General features: G+C 37.9%; 1 protein-coding gene across 1 annotated transcript in view; it reads left to right on the top strand.

The window, feature by feature from the left end:
• The first annotated feature begins 767 nt into the window (after positions 1–767).
• The window catches only part of ift70 (intraflagellar transport 70), a 92661-nt gene continuing 66043 nt past the window's right edge, over positions 768–27385 (top strand). Inside the window, exons 1-3 of the mRNA XM_059979661.1 lie at positions 768–947; positions 7872–7937; positions 11632–11841. Coding sequence (XP_059835644.1) covers positions 894–947; positions 7872–7937; positions 11632–11841 — 330 coding nt within the window. The 5' untranslated portion in view covers positions 768–893. The remainder of the gene's footprint in view (positions 948–7871; positions 7938–11631; positions 11842–27385) is intronic.

Raw genomic sequence — 27385 nt, forward strand, 5'->3', positions numbered from 1 at the left:
ACCCAATAACATTCACACCTTTACCAGAGGAAGGGTCTGGTTTTGAACATTTAATAGATGTTTGGTTAAGTACATGGACATGAGACGTATGGAGGGCTGTATATATTCCAGGTATAGGTTGATGGGACTAGGCAGAGTAACAGTTTGGCACAGATTAGATGGGCCAAATTGCCTGTTTTTGTCCTGAGGTGCTCTATTACACTATAACTCTATTTTTGTACAATTTATTACAAGCAGAATTCTTTAAAAGTGTGGCAGCATTGGTATAAATCATTTCTACAACCAATGGTATATATAATGGCACTCCTATGTTAATCTCTAACCTCCCAGAGATAGCAAACATCCATGTCTTATGTGAATAATAAAACCTTTCACGCTTATTAATAAACATATGTTCCACTTGTTCAGCGATTTTGAAACAATTACTTTAAAAGCATACTTAATCAGTTGTACCAACTTTCTGAAGTTTGTTACATCAGCTTTTGTGAACTAGTCAGCTTCTATTGTTATGATTATCTGTAGTTTCGTAAAAAATATATAAATCTCTAGTAATTGGTCCGATGCTACGTTTTGTAAATGCATCTCATATTTATTTATGTTAATTAATGTTAGACGAAGCTGCATTTGTTGAAAACAATTACGGCAACATGTACAAACAAATCATGCCAGTAATGAATATGGCGCCCATTACTTCCATTCTCCAGCGACTGTGCCAGTAGTAAAGATGGCACCCGGAGTTCAGGTCGGTGCCGAGGCGGCGATCTCATTTCCTCTCCCACTTCCGGACGGTTTCCATGATCACAGCGTACGCGTAGACAGACGATTTTATCGCCGGTGACCGTAATGATTGGAGTTAATCTGTGATCAATTAAGCAGATCTTTCGTAGTTAAAAATGACACTGGTGCAGATAAAAGACGGGGAGTATACAGCGACCATTTATAAACTGGTGAGTTTGTCGTGACGAAGCTCGGGAATGGGCGGTGGATAAAATCGGCGAAACGGAGATATATATTTGCATAGGGAAATAAAGTATTCTGGAAGCGCTCAGTCAGCATTAGTGCCGAGGTTCTTGGTGAATGACAGAAGTAATTAATTCCCGCAATTTGTTGGTGGTGTGCAGAGGCGTGTTGATGTCTTCCTCTGTGATGGAGTTGCTGGCTAAATTGGGGATGGGGCCTCCCGCCTATAAAGTGGCCTGTCTTTCTTGGCCCCTGTTGGGTCACAGAGGTCTTGAGTCAATCTTGCCGAGCATTTGAATCACGAGACGCCACATTTGTGCCTGTGCGGTTCCGTTTGAACGATATAAGCATCAATGAAAGTATAAAAATTCATATGAGTTTCATAGATTACAAATCTAGGAGTTTCCTTCTGCATCCTCATTTCATCTGACTGTAGGCATGGAAAAGACCCTTTGGTCAGTGAGTCCACACTGAGCATCAAGTCCAATTTACGCTAATCCTATTTTATTCTCTCCTCGTTCCCTTCAACTCAGCCCAGTTTCTAACACTTGCCTGCACACTAGAGACAATTTACAGTGGCATACCAGGCTGTATGTTTTTGGGATGTGGGAGAAAACTGCAGCACCCAATGGAGACCCACACTGCCACAGGAAGAAAATACAGACAATATCGGAAGCCAGCATTGATCACTGATTGTGTCCCACTCAAAGCCACAGACCCCTTATTAGTTTTATTTCCCAACTCTCTACACCATACTCCAGTCCAGTTGGTGGTGGTAATGCACCTTAAGTTGGAATACCAATCGTAATTAAAAGTCAGAGTGGAAGAAAACTCTTCCTTTCCTTTCCCCACCCTGGCCTTACTGAACCCAAGTCCACTGATTCCCAACAGTCAAGATTCATCCTACTGTCCAGCATTCAACTACCTATTTGGGTTTTTTTTTCGTTTTGCCCTCCACCTGGCCCCAACCATGGATGTTTCCTGCACTGTTCATTCAACCTTATCCATCTTTGACTTTATCAGAGCTGAGCCCATGAACAAATTATGAATTGAAAATTAGCATAACTTCAAGGGCAGATACCAAATTAGATGAACAATTCAAAGGTACATAAACAAACCATTCACCTTAATAGACACAGTGCCAATATATGTGCCCCACACAAGCCTACACCATCTAATCTTAACCAATACCTTAAGCATTTTATTTTGTTCTGCCCTCTATCTTCATATGATCAAATTGTCAATAACAGTGTCATTGCTATTTTTTCTCCCCTTTCTACCTGACTTTTCCCAACTTTCATTACTATTCACTTACTTGGAAGAAATTAATGTTCTAATTATGTTGATTTCTTGCATCACCTCAACCATTTACCTGTGAACTGTTTCCCATGTTCATATTTAAACTGTTTCACTTGTACATCAGGATTGTCAGTTATGTTTGGAGGTACTGTATATCTGAAAGTCTGATTACACAAAGTTTGAAAATGTTTTAATATTTGCCTTTTATAATTGTTGATATCCTTATGTTGAATATCTTTGTATATAAATTTCCATCATTCGCTATTGTGCAAGGAGTTCAGGGTATGCCCACACCTTAACGATTGCAGCAATTCAAGAAGGCAGCTCACTTCCATGACCTCAGTGATTAATAGAAATGAGCAATTGGATGCTCTTTCAGACAGCACAGCTCACATCTCTTGACTGAACAATTGAGAAACAAAAATCAAGAAGCCCAAAATCTGAGAGGATAACAACAAAGCTCGTGAAAGAATTTGCAGGAGAGAAATCAGAAATGCGGAAGATGATTTAAACATTGTCTGGGTTTCTTTATATCCATCATGGGGCATACATTCACAGTATTATCAGGTCTATACACCTATGTTTTTAGTATGGTAACCACCCATGTTATGGTCAATCAGTCAGGGAAATTTGCCATTACAGAATTCACAAATTATTACCCAAAATTTTGAGGAGCAGAATTAAATGTGGGCATGGTATATTGGTGCTGGAATGTCTGGTGATACTTACAGGCTGCCCCCAAGATTTCCTTGGGTTGTATTTGTTGTTTGTGCAAACAACGCATTTCAGTGTATCATGTGCATGTGATAAATGAATGTGAATCTGAATTTATTTTCATTGAATTTATATGGGAAAATCCTTCCCAACAACCAGGCCAGGTAGAGCTTCAGTATATGGCAACAGATGGTACAGCTACATTTGATGCAGCCACACACACAGGTGGCCATGAGGAACGTTGGTGTGGTGAACTACCTATACCTGTCTGGACACGCCCCCTGCTGACTGCTCCTGTGGCTCCTCCCACAGACCCCTGTATAAAGGCGATCAAGGCCTGAGCCCGGCCTCTCAGTCTCCAGGATGTAGTATGGTGGTCACTCACTGTTTGTTCCTTCTTCCAGTCAATAAAAGCTGATATCTCGCCTTACGTCTCAGAGTGAGTTATTGATGGTGCATCAGTTGGGTTCATTTTTTCTCCTTTCCCTGGAGACTTGAGCATTCACCTCACAGAATATAGAGAGGTAAAGTAACATAATAGAGTGGAAAACAAAGTTACCTAACCTGTTAGCATTAGTCAAGAGCAAATCATGCCACATTCTGTGAGACTTACCCAGTCTAGGCAGTCCTTGTGTATATCCACTTTTCCCCCTACCCACAATAGTTTTTTTGTAAGATCTCAATATTCACATCATTTTCTAGCCCAGGGGTTCCCAACCAGGGGTCTATGGACCCCTCAGTTAATGGTAAGGGTCTGTGGAAACACCCTGTTCTTGCTGAAGGGGGTCAGACCTAAAATGACATCATGTATGGTCTCATAGATGTGGATGACCTATACAGTATTTTCAATATTTTTGATTTGATTTCAGATTTCCAGCATTTGCAGAATATGCTTTACAAATAGTTAGCTAATAGTTAGAAAATACAATTGCTGATGTTATGTGAATGTTTAGAATTATTCATTATTTGAAGTTTGCATTGCCTTTCTGAATCTTATTTATCTGGAGAAAGGTAGCAACATTGAAGGAACAGTGACAGGCACCAGGATAATGTGCATTTTGGAAAAGACCCTACAAGTGGTGGTGCTCCTATGTACTCGTTGCTGAAGTTCAGGAATTAAGGCAGTGTGTGACAGCCAGGTGAGTAGCTGCAGTATGCTGATAGTGGAGGAAATAAATAGTTAAGCTGTAGGATGGGGTAGCAGTCAAACTGCCTGTTTTATCCATGGCAGCATCAAGGTAGTCTGGAATCATTGGAACAGTGCTCATCCGAGGTAATGATCTGTTCTGCTCTTATAGAATTATATTTATGTACAATTGAGTTTTTGTTCAATCAAGACCATACCTCCATAATGAAGATCACAGGAAACATGGAAGTTCAAAGTTTAAAATTTAAAATTTATTATCAGAGCACATACATGGGTACCAAGGGGGATGTCAGGGGTAAGTTTTTCTACACAGAGCGGTGGATGCATGGAATGCACTGCTAGCGGCAGTGATGGAAGTGGATAGAATAGGGTCTTCTAAGAGCCTCTTAGATAGGTACGTGGAGCTTGGAAAAATAGAGGGCTATGTGGTAGAGAAATTCTAGGCAGTTTCTAGAATAGGTTACATGGTTGGCATAATATTCTGGGCTGAAAGGCCTGTAATGTGTGTAGATTTCTATGTCACCAAATACAACCCTGAGATTCTTTTTCTTTCTGGCATACTCAGCAAGTCTATAGAACAGTAACTACACAGGATCAATGAAAGAGCAAGTGCATAGAGGACAACAAAATGTTGAAATGCCACATTTCAACCAGAGCATAAAATAACCAGATAAATAACAAATAGCAAAATAAAAAATCCTTAAACTTGAGATCATTGCTCGTGGGAACATCCCAATAGATGAGTGTACTTATCCCCTTTTGTTCAATAGCCTGATTATTGAGGGGTAGTAACTGTTCTTGAACCTGGTGATATGAGTCCTCAGGCATTTGTACCTTCTACCTGATAGCAGCAGTGAGAAAAGAGCATGGCCTGTGTGGGGAGGATCCTTAGTGATAGATGCTGCTTTCCTTCAACAGTATTTCATGTAGATGTGCTGAGTGGCTGGGTGGGATTTTAACTGTGATGTACTGGGCTGAATCCAGTACCATCTGTCGGATTTTCTGTTCAAAGGCATTGATTTTCCCGTACCAGGCCTTAATACAGCCAGTTAATACTCCTTCCACCACACATCTATAGAAGTTTCTCAAGGTTTTTGATGTCATGCCAAATCTCCGCAGCCACCTTAGGAAGTGCAGGCGATGTTGTTCTTTCTTTGCAATTACATTTATATGATGGGTCCAGGACAAGTCCTCTGACATAGTGACACCCAGGAATTTAAAGTTGCCGACCCTCTCCACCTCTGATCGTCCAATGAGGACTGGCTCATGGACCTCTGGTTTCCCCCTCCAGAAGTCTACAATTGGTTCCTTGGTCTTGTTGACATTGAGTGAGAGCTTGTTGTTATGATACCACTCAGCCAGATTTTCAGTTTCCCTCCTGTGTGCTTATATATACCACTGAATTCACTGAAATGGTTAGAGTCTATCTCGTTAGAGATGATCATTGCCTGACACATTCATGACATGAGTATTAAAATTGCTACTTAACAATCCATGTCTACATGTTGTCTGGTCTTACTGCATACAGCTTAACTTAGTTTAGTTTTGTTCCTATGCAAGAAGATTTCCATGGGTCTCTCAATGTATTTTCATGAATGTCAAATCTTACCTGACATAGTTTGTATCACTTTGATAAAACAGATTAGCTTGGATGGGTAGCAGCTAACCTGTGTTATCTGGTCTGGTATCAAATTTCTTTAGAATTGTTGGAATTGCACTCTCTGCTTCCTACCTGATCTTCTAGGATTGTAGGATTTATGTACGCTTCAATAAAACAAAAGCTACCTGATCCACTAAATTCTGACATGTTTTATGTTTTTTTAATTGATTAATGTATCAGCTGATTAGTATTTTGGGAAATATTTGACTTAATTTATCAGGGGAGTAGATACAAGATGGAATACCAGAAAATACTATACTGTAGAGACAAATATCCAGTATGTTTCATATTATCAATCAATAATTGACATCAAATCACAAAGAGTGGTAGTTACAGGATAAAAGAAGGCTATTTGATCTGTCAAACCTACATCAAGTGAGCAAAACTTTGATCTAGGGCTTCAAAGAAGTAGTAAAATTGACAGGATTTGGGGAAAGTTTCAGAGCTTGAGCCTAGCTAACTGGAGCTCCCACCAATATTGAACTGTTCAAAACTGGAGATACGAAGGAATTCAGAGGCACAGCAACTTTGGAAGGCTGGAGAACTGGAGAAGGTCACAGAGACTGGGAGTGGCAAGCCAAGTGAAGTTTTTTATCTGTTTTTAAATTGTATCTACTGTTGTACAAGGTAGGAGCCATACTAAGGCAAAATGTAGGAAGCTGGTAGATGACAGGACAAAGTTTGGAATTCTTGCACTAACTTTTTGCTCTGATTAAACTTGATACTTTTACAAATTATGCATGCACTGCTTTGGAACGTCATCCTCAAGATTACCATATACACATTCTGTATATAATTGCATGTATTTGTATACCAGTTCCACCTTGATCACAAAGAGTTACTGTTTGAGTGATAGCAGAATAATAGTAACAATTCCAATAAAACACATAACCTTCCAATCCCAGTTAATCACTGCCATGGCTATACAGGTTAAAACTCTCTAGTCTGCAATTCTGTGGTCCATTATCTTTTGAATTATAGTACAGATAGATTCTTAGACTTTGGAGAGATAGCATGAAAACAGCCCATTCAACCCACCAACTCCATGTTGTTCATTGATTGCCCAATTACACTAATTCTAACCAAGATCTAACAAAGATCTAAAATCAAGCAAGATCTGTACCAATCTATGGTTAATTAATCTACTAGTGCAACTTTTGCAACTTCGGCCTTCAGTGTTTCAATTTATAAAAACTTTAGGCTTTTAGAAATTCTCAGAACCATACGTGACCAGTGAGTCTCTGTACTTAACAGCTCTCCTACTCATTCTGTGATTGCTTTTTGCTGACATAGAAAAATAAATTGTGGAATGAAAACTTTAATTTCAGTTTTAATTGACTCGTTGTGTGAAATATAGTAAAGCAGTGGTTATTTAGCCAATTGTCCTTGGTACATTCCCAAATCACACATTGCATTCCTGGGAGCAATTTGAAACAGTATCAGGATAAGCCCCTGACATCACTAAGGCTGCCTGTTTTCTTCCTGAAAACATCATTTCACACCAAGCCATCCCAGATCATTTCCTGCTGAAATCCTCATCCATTCCTTTGTTACATCGAGAAATGACTTCTTCTGCCCTCTGTAAACACTAATATGATTTAAACCACATCAAGTTCCATTCCTCTCTCATCTCCCATATGCTAAAACAATGTTTATTCCAGATTGATTAATGCTTCAGTTTAAAATCTTCATCCATATTTTGAAACCCTCCATAGCTTTGTCTCTCTTCCTCACTGTAATCTCTTCCATTCATACAACCCTCTAAGCTTGGGAATGGTCTCAAAATGAACTTCCCTCCCATTGATGGTCATTGTATCAGTTTAAAGGTCTAAAATCTGGATTTACTTACCTAAATATTGTGTATTTCCATCACGTTCCTCTAATGAGCTGGTCTCAAAGCCTGGTTCTTGACTCATCCCTTTGTAACATGCACTACCATCTCCTAGTAGTAATATATTTTGCTTGATAACAGACCTATAAAGTGCCAAAAAATAAGATGGTGCACTAAAGGCAATGTTTTCATTCTGCTTAATATCGGGAAGGAGAAATTCCACTAATTATGTCTGTAATGGCGTCCATTCAATTTTTCAGATCCGAGATGGAAGATATGGAGAGGCCATTCATATTCTTAACAATGAACTACAGAAACACTCAAAAGTAAGTATTGTAATTTTAAATGCTTTTGTGTATTTTATTTGCTGACAAACGTAACTTGACATACATCTAATTTACAGAATATTGCGGGTGTACTGTGTCTTATAAATGGTCAAAATAATAAAATACCCTTGGATGAACTTGTCTGTTATGCATTTACCAAAATACAAAATTCATTAGTACAGCATTGTACTGGGATATTCCAGAAGCTGTGAAGTTTAACTGCTAGTGGCTCAGCATTTTCTTAAACAGCAAGTTTTATATTGTCTGATGAAATTCATTTAAAAGTAAAACTATGGTTTCTATAAAATACAGTGTGAACAGCTACATGATGAAGTTTGACCTGCAATGTAATTTGTGCAGATCTTTTATTACTCTGAAGAACAATTATTCTTAAAAAATTGCTTTGTATGTTGTTAATCTGATAGATCATGGGAGACATTGTGACTCATTATATTTATTGTCAGCCACAAATGAACTACAGAGGCCTTACATTCACTCGTGTTTCCTACAAATCTCCTATGGCCATTGTTCTGCAGTTTACTGTTTACAGAACCATTATGGCAATAGACAATAGACAATAGGTGCAGAAGTAGACCATTCGGCCCTTCGAGCCTGCACCGCCATTTTGAGATCATGGCTGATCAACTACTATCAATACCCGGTTCCTGCCTTGTCCCCATATCCTTTGATTCCCATACCCATAAGATACCTATCTAGCTCCTTCTTGAAAGCATCCAGAGAATTGGCCTTCACTGCCTTCCGAGGCAGTGCATTCCAGACCCCCACAACTCTCTGGGAGAAGAAGTTTTTCCTTAACTCTGTCCTAAATGACCTACCCCTTATTCTCAAACCATGCCCTCTGGTACTGGACTCTCCCAGCATCTGGAACGTATTTCCTGCCTCTATCTTGTCAAATCCCTTAATAATCTTATATGTTTCAATCAGATCCCCTCTCAATCTCCTTAATTCCAGCGTATACAAGCCCAGTCTCTCTAACCTCTCTGCGTAAGACAGTCCAGACATCCCAGGAATTAACCTCGTGAAACTACACTGCACTTCCTCTACAGCCAGGATGTCCTTCCTTAACCCTGGAGACCAAAACTGTACACAATACTCCAGGTGTGGTCTCACCAGGGCTCTGTACAAATGCAAGAGGATTTCCTTGCTCTTGTACTCAATTGCCTTTGTAATAAAGGCCAACATTCCATTAGCCTTCTTCACTGCCTGCTGCACTTGCTCATTCACCTTCAGTGACTGATGAACAAGGACTCCTAGATCTCTTGGTATTTCTCCCTTACCTAACTCTACACCATTCAGGCGTAGTACCTTTTCCAGGGAAGCTAGGATTTGTACAAGCAATGGCTGAGAAATTATTTTCACAAATACAAAAAAAAAATGCCTTTCATCTGGAAATGGGGGGTTAGAGCAGAGTAGAACAATAATTGTGTACATTTCTGACTATCTTAGCACTCATTAAATAAATTGTTCCCTAAAGTTTTGGCAGGATTTTTGTTTGCTTTTTTCCTCCAATATAAATCTCTCCCAAATGACCAGCTGTAGCAAAACAGACAAAATTAATCTTCTGATGATTTTAACCTCATGAGTCTGCATAACATAATATGCTTACCACAGAGTTGAAAGTTTGGTCTATCAAATGCACACTGGCTCCCAATAAAGCAATTCCATCAGCAATGTCAGTCCCTGTATCCCAGCAGCTTACCTCGTGTGCCCATCGACTATCCCTGTTGAGCACTTTGCCCGTTAAGTATGTTATTAACAAATTAGAATAGCCAAATAACCGACTACCTGTATTAGATATGGGAGAGAACTAGAACACTCAAAAAAAATCCCACAGCCATGGGAAAGAATGTGCAAATTCCACATGGGAAGCAGTTGAGCTGAGTATCAAACCCAGGATTTTAAAACTCTTAAGGCAGTAGCACTAATTACTGCACAAATTGAGTTTCCTCCAGGTGCTCCAGTTTCCTTCCATACCCCCAAAAATGGGGCAGCACAATAGTGTAGTGTTTAGCGCAATGCTATTACAACTTGGGGTGTCAGAGTTCAGAGTTCAATTCTGGCGCCATCCATAAGGAGTTTGCACGTCATCCCTGTGAATGTGCAGGTTTCCTCCCGCATTCCCAAGACATACAGTTTACTAGATTAATTGGTCATTGTAAATTGTCCTGTGATTAGACGAGGATTAAATAGGTGTATTGCTGGGCAATGCAGCTCACTGGGCTGGAAGGGCCTGTTCTGTGCTGTATCTCTAAATAAATAAATGGTGTATAGCTATAAAATATCATTACCCTACACAAAAGGATAACGAGAATCAAAGGAGAGTTGGTTGGTTGGTAGAGATGGAAAACAATATATTGCCAGGGGTGTAAGGAAATAGAGGGGAATTGGACTGGAGGCTTTGCCCCCTGAAATGCAGTATCTAGTGAGCCAAAAGTTTTAGTTATAAGAAGCAAGAGAAAATCTGCAGATGCTGGAAATCCAAGCAACACACACAAAATGCTGAAGGAACTCAAAAGGCCAGGCAGCATCTATAGAAAAGAGTACAGTTGATGTTTCAAGCCAATACCGTTCCTTAGAACCCATCTTGGCCTGAAACATCAACTGTACTCTTTTTCCATAGATGCTGCCTAGCTTGCTGAGTTCCTCCAGCATTTTTGGTGTGTTGCTTAGTTATAAGAACATTTGTTTTTAATGTTTAAAAAACAGCATTATGGCTCACTTTAAGGCTTATTTTAATGAAAATCACAAAGGTTAAGATTTTCAGTAGTTAGGTTGACATTACAATATTGTTAGCTTTTTTTTCTGTACAACAACAAATTAAATCACACGTCATTGGTTTTCAGTGCAGGGTTTCCTGTTGTTGTGTTATAAGCTCTTAACAATTGTTGAATAGCTCATCTAATTATACAAGCAGCACTTTTTCAGTTACAGGGAGCGTTGCTATTCTTGATGCTGCATAGGTGACTTGTGAGGGGATGAGAGGGAGTTGTACAGGTAGGGGAAGAACCCATGGGATGCATGTTTGTTGAAGGGGTGATCCTCCCAGCAGGAAATGCTGGTGGAATCATCAAATAGAAATTCAGCTTCTGAATGTATATTTGGGGAAAGCCTAGACTGAAGGTGAATACCAACCTTCAGCCAGCCTGCTCTTGCAGTCTGTAGGAATAGTGGATGCAGTCTTCTGTCCTTGAGGACAGAGTTCAAGTGACCTCTTTAATTCAGTTTTGAATAGTAAACCTCAAGAAATGACAGAGATCTTTTGGAGGAGTCTGGAATGATACTGAGGTTTAGAAGCTGAAAGTGACTTTGAGCCTGACTTCCATGGGCTGAGCATTCCAGGTATACACACATTTGCATTTGCATCTGGCACTGTTCATGGATCTCGTTGAAGACAATGAAAGCAATTTACATTTTGGTCCGTTAAGAGGCAGATGTAACAACTGTCATTTCTTAGACTAATGAGCTAAAAATCTCACTGCAGCTAAACGTTGTGTTGTTACACAGTTGAACTGTATGGTAGGTACATGCGTCTTTCTTTAATGATGTATTTTTACATATGGCTGTTCATGGTTGCTTTTTATGTGAAAATATTTTGGAATTTAAGAAGATAGTTAATATTTCTAATGGATGATATATGCTCTAATCCTCTTAATTAATACCAATTTGTTTTCAGTCTCGGGCAGCACTCTCTGTCTTGGGATATTGCTATTATCAAATGCAAGACTTTTCAAATGCTGCAGACTGCTATGAACAGTTGGTACAGATTCATCAAGAAATCGATGACTACAAACTCTACTATGCACAATCTCTATACAAAGCTTGCATGTATACAGAGGCCATGAAAGCAACCTTTCTAATTGATAATCCAGCTTATCAGACAAAGGTAATATGTTTGGTACTCTTACTGCTAAGAAATCTTGTATCTGTATTCCCCATTATTCTATGGAATGATTCATTTGTCAATTCTGTCTAAGTTAAAGAACTACTGCATAGCTTCTGTCAGTTACTGGATCCATGTATAGTAATTAACAATTTATTGCAAATTTCAATTGTCTTATTGTTCTCTGAAGAACACTAATATTCGATAGTTTCAAGACTTCTCTATAATATGATTTATGAAATGTTACCAATAATGAGATAATTTCATAAGTGACTATGAGGATTCTTGCAGTTATTCTGGGGAAAAAAGACTCAGCAGAGTAATTAGGTCAACTAATAAATTTTGGTTGCAAATTCTTATCACACAATTGTAACATTTCTTGCACTGTTTGGCACCTGAGGTGTGTACATAGAATGCATAGACATCAGTTTATTGCCACTTTGTTAAATTGGATACATGTATTTTGTTATCTGTTCGAGTGTGGAGCACACTGGATACCTGATAAACAGTAGAAATAAAACCCCACTTGCCCTGTCTAAGTTCTTTTGTAGTATTTGAGTCACTGAGACATGGCATCAGGGCTGTCAGGCAGCAAGGGCACCAACTTACTTGAACTTGTCAATGCATTTCTATCTGTCTAAACATGGCATCACGGCCACCACAGAGTCTAATATTGTTGCGTAGTTATAATATGCTTGAGTATATTATCTGGAGTTTGCCAGAACAGACAACTAGTACCAACTGTATAACTACATGCAAACCACTTCCATACTAACATGCAAAGTCACCATGGTTACATCCATTAGGAAGATATTGTATCTCAAATTGACACTTATTTAGAATCCTAGAGTAAAACAGCGTAGAAACAGGCCCTTTGCCCAACTGGTTCAACTACAGCATCCTCTCTGCTAGTCCCAATTGCCTGTGTTCAGATCATGACCCTCCAAGCCTCTTCCTTTCATGTATCTATGGAAAAACATCTTAAATGTTGCAACTGTGCCAATCTTGATGACTTCCTCGAATGGTTTCTTCCAGGTACTCACTACCTTCAGCGTAATGAAATTACCTCTCAGGTTCCTTTTAAATCTTGTGACTGTGCCCCCAACCCTGGGCTCCCCAACCCTGGGGAAAGGACGATGACTATCTGTACATTTCAGGATTTTATAAGCTTCTCTGGAGTCACCTCTCACATATACTCCACGGAATAAAGATCCAGCATGGCCAACCTCTTCTTATAACTCACACCCTCTAGGTCCAGCCAAGCAGCATCCTTGTTAATCTCTTCTTCATCCTCGCAAGTTTGACAATGTCTTTCTTGTGACAGGCTGATCAAAACTGTACACAATACTGCAAGTGTGGTGTTGCCAATAACTTGTGTAAATCCACTGTATTGTCACTGATCTTGAACTTTTTGCTGTGACTGATAAGGCCAGCATGCTAAATGCTTTCTTCACTACTTGTCTACTTGTGTAGCCACTTTCAGTGAACTTTGCACTTCTATTTCGAGGTCCCTTTGTTCCATAACACTCATTAGTGCTCTGCCATTCACTGCATAGTTCCTACCTTGGTTTGACGTTTAGAAAAGCATCATTTCACACTTATCCAGGTGGAAGTCTATTTGCCCTTCTTCAGCCTATCTACCTAATTGATCAATATTTCTTTGTAGCTCTTTGCAAACTCTTTTAATTATCAACAAGACCTCCTAATTTAGTATCACCAGCGAATTTGCTAATTGTACCTTGTACATTCACATCCAAATCATTTACATAAATAGAATAACAAGGTCCCAGCATTGACCCTAATAGTCACAGGCCTCCATTCAGAAAATCGACTTTTGGTACCAACCCAAGGTCTAGGAGGAGGTGCTGAATGTCTTGAATGATATGAGGGTAGACAAATCTCCAGGGCCTGACCAGGTATATCGAAGTACACTATGGGAGACTACAGAATAAAGTGCAGAAGCCCTGGTTGCGATATTTGCATCATTGCTAGCCATGGACTAGGTTCTGGTAGATTGGATGGTAATAAATGATGTACTTTTAATTCATAAGGGCAGCAAAGGAAAACCTGGCAACTCTAGTTAAGTAAGTCCAATGACATCTGTGCCAGGTAAGGATTCATATACGTGCACCTGGAAAGATGAGTTGGTCAGGAGTAGTCAGTATGGCTTTGTATGTGGAAGATCATGGGTTACAAAGTTGATTTGAGGTTTTTTGATGATGTGACCAAGAAAGCTGATGAGTGTAGAGCAGTAGACATGTTTTATGTGGACTTCAGTAAGGCCTTTGATAAGGTTCCACATGGTAGGCTGCTCTCTGGTAGAGCTGTCCACTTAGATACACAAATGGCTTGAAAGTAGGAAGCTGAGGGTGATGGTGGAAGCTTGTTTACAGATTGGAGGCCCACAAATAGTGGTGTGCCTCAGGAGTAAGTTCCAGACCTTTTGTTGTATATCATCTGTATCAAGAGCTTGGTTAAAAATGTTGAAGACATAATTAGTAAGTTTGCAAATGACATTAAAATAGGTGGCATATTGGACAGGGAAGAAGGTTATCCATAATTGCAGGGGAATCTTGATCAGCGAAGTGGGCCGAGGAATGGCAAAAGAATTTAATCCAGATAAGTGTGGGGTGTTGCATTTTAGAAAGTTAAATCAAAGTTGGACTTGCACAGTGAATAGGAGGGCCCTGGAAGCTGTTGCAGATAGAATTAAGTCACAGGTAGACAGGGTGGTGAAGAAGGCTTTTGGTATGCTCACTTTCATCAGTCATCATATTGAGTATAAAAGTTGGGAGGTCATAGTGGCTATACTATGGCCATACAAGAGGCCATACTTGGAGTAAATCAAGGGATATGGGGAAAAGGCAGGAACGGGGTACTGATTGTGGATGCTCAGCCACAATCACATTGAATGGCGGTGCTGGCTCGTGGGGCCGAATGGCCTACTCCTGCACCTATTGTCTGTTGTCTATTGTGTTCAGTTTTGGTGTCCCTGGTATAGAAAGATGTAATTAAACTGGAAAGAGTGCAGAAAAAAAAGTTTATGAAGATTTTGCCAACTACTTGGGGAACTGACTTACAGAGACAGGTAACAGTAAAATACTTTATTGCTTAGAGCATAGGAGTTGAGGGGTGATCTTACAGAGATGCAGAAGTGAATGCACTTATTCTTTTCACCATTTCACTTATTCTTTTCTTTTCATAGCTAGAGAGCATGGGTTTAAGGTGAGAGGGGAAATATTTAATAGGAACTTGAGTGGATTTTTTTTAACATACAGTGGAATGAGCTGCCAGAGGAAGAGGTTGAGGCTGTTGTGCTAATAGCTTTTAAAAGATAATTGGATTATTGCATATATTTGGAAAGATTAAAAGATATGGGCCAAACACTGATGAATGGGATTTCATGGAGCACATGGTCAGTTTTGACGAGTTGGGCCAAGAGGCCTGTTTCTGACTGTATAACTCCATAACTATGAATACAAGTCTGTATGTCCAAAATAGCTGTCATCTTGAAAAGATAATTGACCATGTTTAATTTTGGCAACATTGTGCAATGAGGGTGTCTCATTCTGAGCTCATTCTTGGTGGTCAGCATTCTCTCAGAGATCATGCGGTAAGGATGTCCTATTCAGAAAATGAATTAAAACTCTTGATATTTATGCAGCTGAGAAAGAATATGAACTAATAGAGAATACCCAAAAAAACAAACATTCCCAATCAAAATGACTGAAGGATACAGTTTTTCTTTATAACAATCCTTGTAATTTGAGATATGACTGGATGCAAGGTGCTTATGTTCCTTCAGTCATTTTCTATAAACTTCAATACATTTGGGTAGAAGGACCACTAAGAGCCTCAAACACTGAAGCAAAATATCTGTACTTGCAATAACCTGATTACTTCAAAATCCTTTGACATCATTCTAAGACAATCGTTATTACTCCTGTAAAGGACTCCTTAATTACTTGCAGGTTTGTCTTGTTGCTTGGGTGGTAAGCTCATTTGCAAAATATATAGCCATATCATTTGGGCATTTGAGATGACATATACAATTTAGTTACTGAAAAATGTGGGAGCTTTTGTTATGGTCCTGTCAGTCTCCAGTATGATTGTAAACAGGAGACGAGGGGCCAAAGATGAAGACTACATGCCAGGTGAGGCTGAAGGAACGAGGAAAAGGTCCTGATGAGCATTTGGAGACATTAAAAATTGAAACAAATTTTAAACCACTTAAAATTAATAAAATATTTTTTAAATTAATTGATGCTCCTCATTCCGTAGACAGGGAATCCCTTTTGAAATGAATGGGATCTTCAATTGTACACACATCTGGCCTGCCATAGGTGTGCTGAGGTGATTTTGCCACCTAACACTGGGAGGTCCCAACACGGCTATGCCTTACAAAAGGATTTTGGGATTGCAGCAGAGTGACAGATGAGGTATATTTGTCATTCAGTAGGCCCTGGATCTGATTTCAGGACCTGCTGCCTGGAAGACTACTTTCTTTTTCTTTCTTTCTAAATCTTTTTATTAATATTAGTAATATGGACAGAATACAAATGATATATTGATAAAGAAATTACCAACATAGACATTCCATTACATATGAAAAAAAACATACATAATAGTTACAATATAAATGAGTTTACCAAGACATAAGCCATAAGATATATGTATGGACATAGTAAATCTAAATATTTCATAATGTATAATATAAAAAAAAACAGAAAAAAGAAAGAAAAAAAAAACAAAAAAAAAATGTATATAATGCAGAACTAGCTAATCTAATCTAATAACTATAACTAATAAGTAATATAAAAGAAAAAAAAACAAAAAAGAAGGGAAAAAAAACGGGCTGTTTATAATATCTCACAAAAATAAGTATTCATCAATGCCATCACTTCCGGTCCTCTCAAAATACATAAGCTGAAAACTGGGAAATCAAATGAACTTGGCACAGGGTCATATTACATCATATGAAAATGTTGAATAAATGGTCTCCATAACTTTTCAAATTTAATAGAAGTCTCAAAAGTACCACTTCTAATTTTTTCTAAATTTAAACATAACATAGTTTGAGAGAACCAATTAAATACAGTGGGAGGATCAATTTCTTTCCAATTTAACAATATAGATCTTCTAGCCATCAGAGTTAGAAATGCAATCATTCGACGGGCTGAAGAAGATAAATGCAGTGAATCTAACATTGGTAAACCAAAAATTGCGGTAATAGGATGAGGTTGTAAATCAATATTCAAAACCGCAGAAATAATATCAAAAATATCTTTCCAATATTTCTCCAAAAATGAACACGACCAAAACATGTGAGTTAAAGACGCAATTTCAGAATGACATCTATCACAAATAGGACTTATATGAGAGTAAAAATGAGCTAATTTATCCTTGGACATATGGGCCCTATGTACGACCTTAAATTGTATTAATGAATGTTTGGCACATAACGATGATGTATTAACTAATTGAAGAATTCTATCCCAATTCTCACTAGAAATACTAAAACTAAGCTCTCTTTCCCAATCCTGTTTAGTCTTATAAAGAGGCTCTGAACGTATCTTCATAATTATATTATAAAGTTTTGAAATAAGCCCTTTTTGAAAAGGGTCTAATTCAAATAAACTCTCCAAAGTATCTGAAGGCACAAAATTTGGAAACGTAGAGAGTACAGAACTTAAAAAATGTCTAATCTGTAAATATCTAAAAAAATGAAATCTCGGCAAGTTATATTTGTTGGATAATTGTTCAAAAGACATGAAACAATTATCAAAAAATAAATCAGAAAATCTTAGTAATCCCTTAGTTTTCCAAGCTGAATAAGCTTGATCTATAATGGAAGGGTGAAAAAAACTATTAGATACAATAGGACTATTTAAAACGAATTGAGTCAACCCAAAAAATCTCCGAAATTGAAACCATATACGCAATATATGTTTAACTATCGGGTTGTCAATTCGTTTCGGCAATTTAGAAAGAGCAAAAGGGAGAGAAGTCCCTAAAATAGAACCCAAAGCATAAGCTGATACCGATTTAGTTTCTAAACTCACCCAACAAGGGCCAAAAGATCCACCCCCATCTTTCAACCAACATAACAAATATCTAATATTAACTGCCCAATAGTAAAATCTGAAATTAGGTAATGCTAACCCGCCTTCCTTTTTTGTCTTCTGTAAATATGTTTTACCTAACCTGGGATTTTTATACTGCCATATATATGAAGAAATTTTAGAGTCAACATTAGTAAAAAAAGATTTCGGGATAAAAATTGGTATCGCTTGAAAAATATATAAAAACTTAGGTAAAATAACCATCTTAATAGCATTAATCCTGCCTATTAGAGATAGAGACAAAGGTGACCACTTAGTAAACAAACCTTTAATCTGATCAATTAAGGGTAAAAAATTAAATCTAAACAAATCTTTATGGTTTTTTGTGATTTTGATCCCTAAATAAGTAAAAGAGTCATTAACTAATTTAAAGGGTAAATTTCCATAAATTGGGACCCGTTTATTCAATGGAAACAATTCACTTTTATTAAGATTTAACTTATACCCAGAAAACTCACTAAATTGAGCCAATAATGATAAAACTGCTGGAATGGATTTCTCCGGGTTAGAAATGAATAATAATAAATCATCTGCATACAAAGATAACTTATGAATATCTGTCCCACGATTAATACCCAAAATATCCTGTGATTGTCTGATGGCAATTGCCAAAGTTTCTAAGGCAATGTTAAATAGTAATGGACTAAGAGGACATCCCTGTCTAGTGCCCCGAAATAGGCGAAAAAAGGGAGATCTTTGATTATTGGTAACCACTGAGGCTACTGGAGTATGATAAATCAATTTAATCCATGATATAAATATCGGACTAAAATTAAACTTCTCCAACACATTAAATAAGTAAGGCCATTCAACTCTGTCAAATGCTTTCTCCGCATCTAATGAAATCACGCATTCTGAAGTATCATGTGAGGGAGTATAAACAATATTCAACAATCTCCTAATGTTAAAAAAAGAATAACGATTTTTAATAAAGCCAGTTTGATCATCTGAAATAATTTTGGGTAATACCTTCTCCAATCTAGATGCCAGTAACTTAGAAAAAATCTTGGAGTCTACATTCAATAAAGATATAGGTCTATAAGAAGCACAATTAGTAGGGTCTTTATCTTTCTTCAATATTAGAGAAATGGAAGCTCTATAAAAAGATTGTGGCAAATTCCCTAATCTAATGGCCTCCTCAAAAACCTTACCTAACCAAGGGGAAAGAGTAGCGGAAAAAAATTTAAAAAATTCAACTGTATAACCATCTGGACCCGGTGCTTTCCCAGAATTCATTGAGGAAATAGCCCCCTTAATTTCTACATCCGTAATAGGAGTATCCAATATCAAAAGATCATCAGATGATAACCTTGGAAAATTTAATTTTCCAAGAAAATCAGACATGGTATTATAATCTTGAGGAAATTCAGATTGATACAGGGAGGTATAGAAATCTTGAAATGCCTTATTTATCTCATCATGATTAACTGTCAGATTCCCATTCTGCTGACCAATCTTAGTGATTGGACGTTTAACCAGAGCATTCTTCAATTGACTAGCTAACAGTTTACCAGATTTATCACTATGTATATAAAAATCAGATTTAGTTTTCATTAATTGATTTTCAATCGAGGATGTAAGTAATAAACTATGTTCCATTTGAAGTTCAACCCTTTGTAAAGCTCCTTACTAGGAGCAATCGAATATTTCTTATCAATCTCTTTAATTTTATCAACCAATAAAAGAGTTTCCATCTTGATACGTTTCCTCAAACCAGCAGAATAAGAAATAATCTGTCCACGTATATAAGCTTTAAAAGTGTCCCAAAGTGTTCCGCAGGAAATATCATCTGTAGAATTAGTTGAGAAGAAGAAGTCGATCTGCTCCTCCATAAATTTTATAAAGTCAGAGTCTTGCAACAAGGTAGAGTCAAATCGCCATTGTCTAGCATTAAAAGCTGTATCCGTAAATTTCATAGAAAGTAATAACGGAGCATGATCAGAGATAGCTATAATATCATAGTTACAACCGATTACCAATGGAATAAAACAAGAGTCTACAAAAAAATAATCAATTCTTGAATAAGAGTGATAAACATGTGAGAAAAAAGAAAACTCTTTGTCTTTAGGATACCGGAATCTCCAAATATCAAAAACTCCATTGTCAGTCAAAAAAGAGTTAATACAAGTGGCCGACTTATTAGGTAAAGTCTGAATAGATAAAGATTTATCCATCAGAGGATTTAAACAACAATTAAAGTCACCACCCATTATTAACTTATATTCGTTTAGATTGGGTAAAGAAGTAAATAAAGACTTAAAAAAGTCAGGACAATCCACATTTGGAGCATAAACATTAACCAAAGCAACCTTTTTATTACAAAGTAAACCCGTAATTGACTACTGAACATAAACAAGTTCAACCCAAGCATCTTAGTTCCATCTTATCTTTATTCCATTTATTGTTGTCCATTTTCATAGACAGCACCTCGTGAATCTTATTAAGTTGTCTCAGGATGGATTGATGGAGCTCTGTCAAGCTCTCCAAATCTTTGCTTCAAAACCAGCGCCCAAATCAACATGCAGAATTTCTTCTGTGCTTGCTGACCATTAAGCAACTTCTGCCTGTGCTGTCATGGAAGAAGCAGTCTCAGTCAGTTGATGCTACATCTTAGTTAAGTTGCTAAATGTTGAAATGGAGATGGTTGTTCGTGTCATGCTGAAAAGGGTGGTTTTCAAGCTCCACCCAATACCCTCTGCATGCCTAGAACAGGATTAGTCCATTTATCCTTGATTTGTTTGTGTATGCGTGCAGGCAGATCTGGCAAGGTCTCAGTTATGTACTGTATGTCTTTCAGCCTAGAGTTTGCAGCTGCTTCATCAGAGTCCTCACCTGAATCCTCTGGAGTTGGACTCTTGTCACTCTCAGGGAAGTTGGCACCTGACCTGTTATTGCTTACCTTCTTGGCTGCATGTCTTTCAATTTTCTTGGTAACATATACTCCCTAGTATCTTTGATTCAAAAAAGAACAAATGCAATTTTTAGAGTGACCTTTAAAGTTTTCACTTGAATTTATTTACAACCTCCCAATGGTGATTAATTTGGTTCTGGGTGCAAACAAACATGTTTACAGTTTGAACCTCCTCTGTCATTCAGTAAGATTATGGCTCTACATCATTTTGACAATGGAGCATCAGCAGGCCTCTGGAGTAGAAAATTCAAAATATTCCTCCATAGTTCTAAACTGCTGATCCAATAATTTTGCTGTTATAAACGGTTAAAGAAAATAACCTCTCAGCTCCTTCCTCTGAAGTCCTATATTTCCCTCCATTAACTTTTCTTGTACTTTTATTTTACCATGCTCCAGCTGCATTAGACTGATGATGGCCCATAATTCTTATTTTTATTGTCCCAACTGTGACATATAATATAGTCTCTGACATTTTCTTACTCCTCATGAATTTTTTTCCTTTCTTTATCTCTAAAGCACACAGGTATATTTTTTCCTCTTGGCATACCTGTAAAAACTCTTAAAGTTGTTCCCTGATGGTATATTTCATTTGCTTTCTCCCTCTTACCAATTTCTTTCTCATCCTTTATATTTTTTAATGTCTGCTAGTCCAAAGCCATATTACTGTTTTTGGCAATGTTTTAAACTGCTGTATTCAATTTAATACTGTACCTAACGTCTCTTATCCAGATTTAACTTGCTGGATCGTCATAACAATGAGATAAATTTCCTACTGAGGGCACAGTCAGCAATCTGTGCATAATTTATTTCCTCTTTGAAATGTTTATCGCCCTCTTGTGTATTTCTGCTGAAACATATTTATTCAGTGTTTAATATGACTTGCCACTTTTACCTGTGGACTTTTTTGTTCCATTGACTGAATCTTCTTGAAAATTTGAGAATTGCTTTAAATGTTTCTCCTTGCTTAACCTTAATTTTAAGCAAATTTCCCAACATATGTGAGCCATTTTGTGTTCGATCCCAGTTTTGAATTTAATTCCTATCAGTCCCAGTGAAGTACTATCAAATTAAAATCAATTTTGTCAGAACCTCATTTACTGTAACCATACTAAATAACCATATTGTATTAAATAATATTAAATTTTAAAACCATTTGCTTGGTTCCTAGTCCTAGACTTCCAAGATGGTGGCATACATGGTCACAGCAGCCTCTCCAACTCCAATCAATGGTTAGATTTCTCATCCTGCTCGTCTTTTCGATGATCGTAATGAGCACCAAAATCTTCACGTTTACCTTGCTAGCGAACTAGGTAACAAAGGTGCCTAATGTGTGGAGTGGGTCCTCGCAATGCGCTGCGGCCTACTGCATCTACTCAGAAGGGGCATGCGGGGATGCAGAAGTGCAGTAAGCATGTCATTATTCACATGAGACTTAAAGTAGGTCCCTACAGGTCTGCGATCCTGATGTTTCTACTTGCTAAAAAATAAGCTGTATTACCTGCATATGCGTCTGGATCAGCGGGAGATGAGGAACTACTGAACACTCATCCTGATAGAAATGTGGCTTCAGGACACCACTCAAGACTTGGCCATCTGATTAGAAGGCCTTATCTCCATTTGGGCCAACAGAAATCCTGTGACCTCCGGTAACACTCATGGAGGATCTCTAGGTGGCTACGTCAATAAGAACTGGTGCATGAAAATGTCAGTGGTAATGGACCACTGCTCATTGCAGATAGAGATTTTAATAGTGTAATGTAGGCACTTCTACTTACCAAGGGAGTTTACTGCCATTGTGATTGTTGCTCTTTACAGCTAGCACCCCTTCCACCCCCTGTGCTTCTGCTGGGGAAGTGGTGCAGGAACTCTACGGCACCATCTGCGACCAAGCCACTCACTCTGATGGTTTCTTTATTGTTGCTGGGTGATGTCAATCAAGCCAACTTATAAACAGTCCTGCCAAAGTTCTACCAGCATGTCAATTTTGCAACCAGAGAAGGATATATATTAGACCTGGTCTATGCCATCTCTTGTGGAGCTGAAAAGGCTGCCTCCACTCTCACCTCAGATACTCAGACTACATATCCATTTTGCTAATCCCTCCATACAGACCAGTGATTAAATGATTCAAGCCAGTATACTGGGAGATCAGGACCCGGCCAGAATGTGCCACCTCAGTGCTGCAGGACTATTTCGACATCGAGGACTGGAGAATATTCAAGGAGGTGGCTCCCTACAATCATTGCGTTGACATTGATAAATATGCAAGATCATTAACTGGCTACATAGGAAAATACATTGAGGATGCACCATGATTAAACGCTACACTGCCAGGGCAAATCAGAAGACATGGCTGACTTCAGAGGTTCATGCACTTATAAGTTAGTGATCAGGATGCTGTGTTCATATTGGAGGGCAAGACAACTGTAAGGTCAGGAATAGCTGAGCTCTCTCATGCCATCAAGAAAGCAAAGCGTGAGGATGTACTGAAAATCCACAGACACCTTTGTGACACCAGGGACAGGTGGCACATGTGGCAAGGTATACAAACCATAACAGATTACAGGTTAGCCTGCGCATCAACGACAACAACATCTCCCTTCCTGATAGGCCGAATGTCTTTTATGCATAATTTGACACAATGAATGATGTGACATCGAGGAAAGGCCCTTGTACCCCTGAGGAACAGTCACCCTGTCTGACTGCAGCCAAGGTGAGGAGGATCCTAGCCAGGGTAAACCCACACAAAGCTGCGGGGCCAGGCAACATATCGGGTCAGGTGCTGAGAGATTGTGTGGCCAGCTGACGGGTCTTAACGGACATCTTTAACATCTCTTTGTAACAGTCCACTGTCACTGCAGGCTTCAAGGCAGTCACCATCATTCCGCTGCCTAAGCAAGTAACAGTAACAGGCTAAACAATTACTGCCTAGTGGTACTGACCTCAATGATTATGAAGTGCTTTGAATGGTTGGTAATGAATCATTTAAAATCCCACCTTCTAGTTATATTGGACCCTTTCCAGTTCACCTCCTGCTCAGCCAGTCAACTGATGATGCCATAGTCTTGGCCCACCGCTCCATTTTGTCACACCTAGAAAACGATGCCTCATACATCAGGATGGTATTCATTGAATTCAGCTTGGCGTTTAACATGTTGGCAACAACTATCCAAGTTGGCAGCAATATCTCAGGCTCCAACACACTGAGCACTGGTGCACTCCCCTGCCCCCAATGGCTATGTATTCAGCCCACTGCTGTTCACGCTGCTGACTCACCACTGCGCTGCAGATCCAGTTGAAGCTGCATCATCAGGTTCATTGATGGTAAAATGTGGTTGGGCTCATCAGCATCAACGTTATGTTGGCATACAGAGAGAAGGTAGAGAAGCATGTCAAGTGGTATAAGAACAAGCTGAGTCTCAAAGCGGACAAGACAAAAAAGATTATTGTGGACTTCAGGAAGGTGCAGATCGACCACTCTCCATTGCAGATCAATGGCTCTGCTTTGGAGAGAATGAAGAGTACAAAGTTCCTTGGTATGCACATAACAGACAATCTAACCCGAACTCAAAACACCTCCTCATAAGTCAAGAAGGTACAGCAGTGTCTACACTTTCTGAGGTGATTGAGGTATGCAAGGCTCCCTACCCCCATTCAAACAACTTTCTACAGAAACACCATCAAAAATATCCTGTCTGGCTGCACCATTGAGTGATACAGAACCTGCAAGACATCAGACCAAAAGATCCTACAGAGGATAATAAAAACTGTCAAGAGCATCACCAGGGTCTCCCTCCCCCATGTTTGTGATATTTACTGGAAGTATTGTATATGAAGAACCTGAAGCATTGTTGAGGATCCCTACCACCCATTGCACAATCTCTTTGACCCACTGCTGTCAGGAAGGAGATACAGGAGCATCAGGACTAGGACTGTCAAATTGAGAAACAGCTTCTTTCCCTAGGCTATGAGGCTAATGATTACCCTGCCACCTGAGGTCTTGTCACAAGGACAACCAGCTGTTTACTGTTTACTTATGCTGTGCACTTCACATGCATCTTTGGTCATATTTTATTAATTTTTCTGGTAGTGTGTCGTCTAATATACTGTGTGTGATACATGTTTCGTGGGTGCACCATGGTCTGGAGGAACATTGTTTCATTTGGTTGTATATATGTACAGTCAAATAACAATGAACGAACTTGAAACATTTTCTTGCATTCTCTAAATTTATCCTATTTAAATTTCCAATGATACTCCATAATTATTACTTTCCCATTTTGTATGGCTGGCTGGTGGCATAGTGGCATCAGTGGCGGACTTCGGAGTGAAGGCTCCGAAGTTCAAATCCAGCCAGCTGCTTTGCATGCTTTCCATCCGTGCTGGGTTGAGCGTCGAGCTAGCAGCTCGACCTCATAAAAATAAGAAAGCCTGCTAAAAAACGCCGTCACGACGGTGTCCCGATTGCTCCACTTGGAGTTAAGGGCTTTCTTTTTCTTCATTTTGTATGCTCTTCAAATCTCCTGATCTGCACTTTTTCAATTGTTGGTGATATATAAACTACTTCGACCAGTGTTTATGTTCTTGCATTTTTTTCGTAATTCCACCTATACTAATTCTATAAGCAGATTTTCTGAAAACGAGTAAGATCCTTTCCCACTCTCCCTTAACTCAGTCCTTTATTGTCAGTCTGTATAACCACATTTTCCCTTTTCTTTTTCCTTATTGTTTATAAAAGCCATATTCTCCAACATTTAGTTTCTAACATGGTCATGCTGATCTCTATTTGTTCTAGTATTTAATTTCTTGCATTTAGATGTTGTACTTAACACTATGACCATTATGTAATCCTCTGTCTCTTCCTGATGTAGCTTCCTTGATGTTTCTTTTTTTTAACATATATTTTTATTAAATTTTTAAGAGAATTACATACAATGAATAGAAAGATAGAATAATGGAAATTAATATTAGCCCTCCCCCCTCCCCTTAACCCTTCCCCCCTTAACATCCCTATCTAAAAAAAAAGAAAGGAAGAATTATTGCCTGGATATCGGAGGATCCCCACATGCACCATGGAGTTCAAAATAACTTTAGTATATATCTTTATTTTTTTCCTCAAATAACTAATAATTTTATCTTAAAAGGACCTATATATTTAACCCTATATATTTTATAGGGGTGCCAAATTTTCAAAAATATATTCATTTCTTAAATTATAAGTAATTTTTTCAAGTGGAATGCAGCTATATATTTCATTATTCCAATGGTCCATAGTTAAGTATGAATCTGATTTCCAAGTAACTGCAATAGCTTTTTTGGCTACTGCCAAAGCAATTTTTATAAATTTTTTCTGATATTTATTCAATTTAGGTTTCAGTATTATCCCTTCAATATCGCCTAATAAAAATAATGTTGGGCTATGTGGAAGTTGTATTCCAATAATTTGTTCTAGTAAAAGTCTTAGATTTATCCAAAAAGGTTGAATTTTAAAACAAGACCAAGTAGAGTGTATAAAAGTACCGATTTCTTGATTACATCGGAAACATTGGTCAGATAAATTTGGATTTAATCTATTTATTTTTTGTGGTGTAATATATAATTGATGTAAAAAATTGTATTGTACTAATCTAAGTCGGACGTCTATTGTATTTGTCATACTATCGAGACATAGTCTTGACCAATTTTTTTCATCAATTTTAATATTCAAATCATTTTTGTCAAATATTCAAATATTCCCATTTTTGTCTTGACATGAATTCCTGGTTTAATTGTCTGTTTTTGAATCAAATTATACATACACGAGGTAATTTTTTTTAATTTTTAATTTTTGAATTAAAGTTTCTATTTCATTAGGTTTTGGCATTAACATTGTTTGACCCAGTTTATCTCTTAAATAGGCCTTTAATTGAAAATAACAGAAAAGAATGTTATTTGATATTTTATATTTATTCTTTAATTGATCAAACGACATCAATATACCTCCTTCAAAACAGTCACCTATATATCTGATCCCTTTTTGAAACCAGTTATATAAAAGTTGATTATCCATTGTAAAAGGAATAAGTCTATTTTGAATTAGGGTTCTCTTTTCTAATAAGGATTTCTTTATCTCATCATCCACATTTACCTTATTCCATAAATTGATCAAATGTTTTAATATAAGAGATTCTTTCTTTTCCCATATCCATTTGGATTCCCATTTATATATAAAGTCATCTGGTATATATTTTCTCCTATCTTATCTAACTCTATTCTAATCCATGCCGGTTTTTCTTCATCAAAAAAAGACGCAATAAATCTAAGTTGATTTGCTTTATAATAATTCTTAAAATTTGGGAGTTGTAACCCTCCTAGGTCAAATTTACATGTCAATTTTTCCAACAATATTCTTGACATCTTACCTTTCCAAAGAAACCTCCTCACTCATTTATTCAACTCTTGAAAAAGCTTCTGGGGCAGTTGTATTGGTAATGTTTGGAATAAATATTGTAATCTGGGAAATATATTCATTTTT

Source organism: Hypanus sabinus, chromosome 9 (genome assembly GCF_030144855.1).
Source record: "Hypanus sabinus isolate sHypSab1 chromosome 9, sHypSab1.hap1, whole genome shotgun sequence".
Lineage (NCBI taxonomy): Eukaryota > Metazoa > Chordata > Chondrichthyes > Myliobatiformes > Dasyatidae > Hypanus > Hypanus sabinus.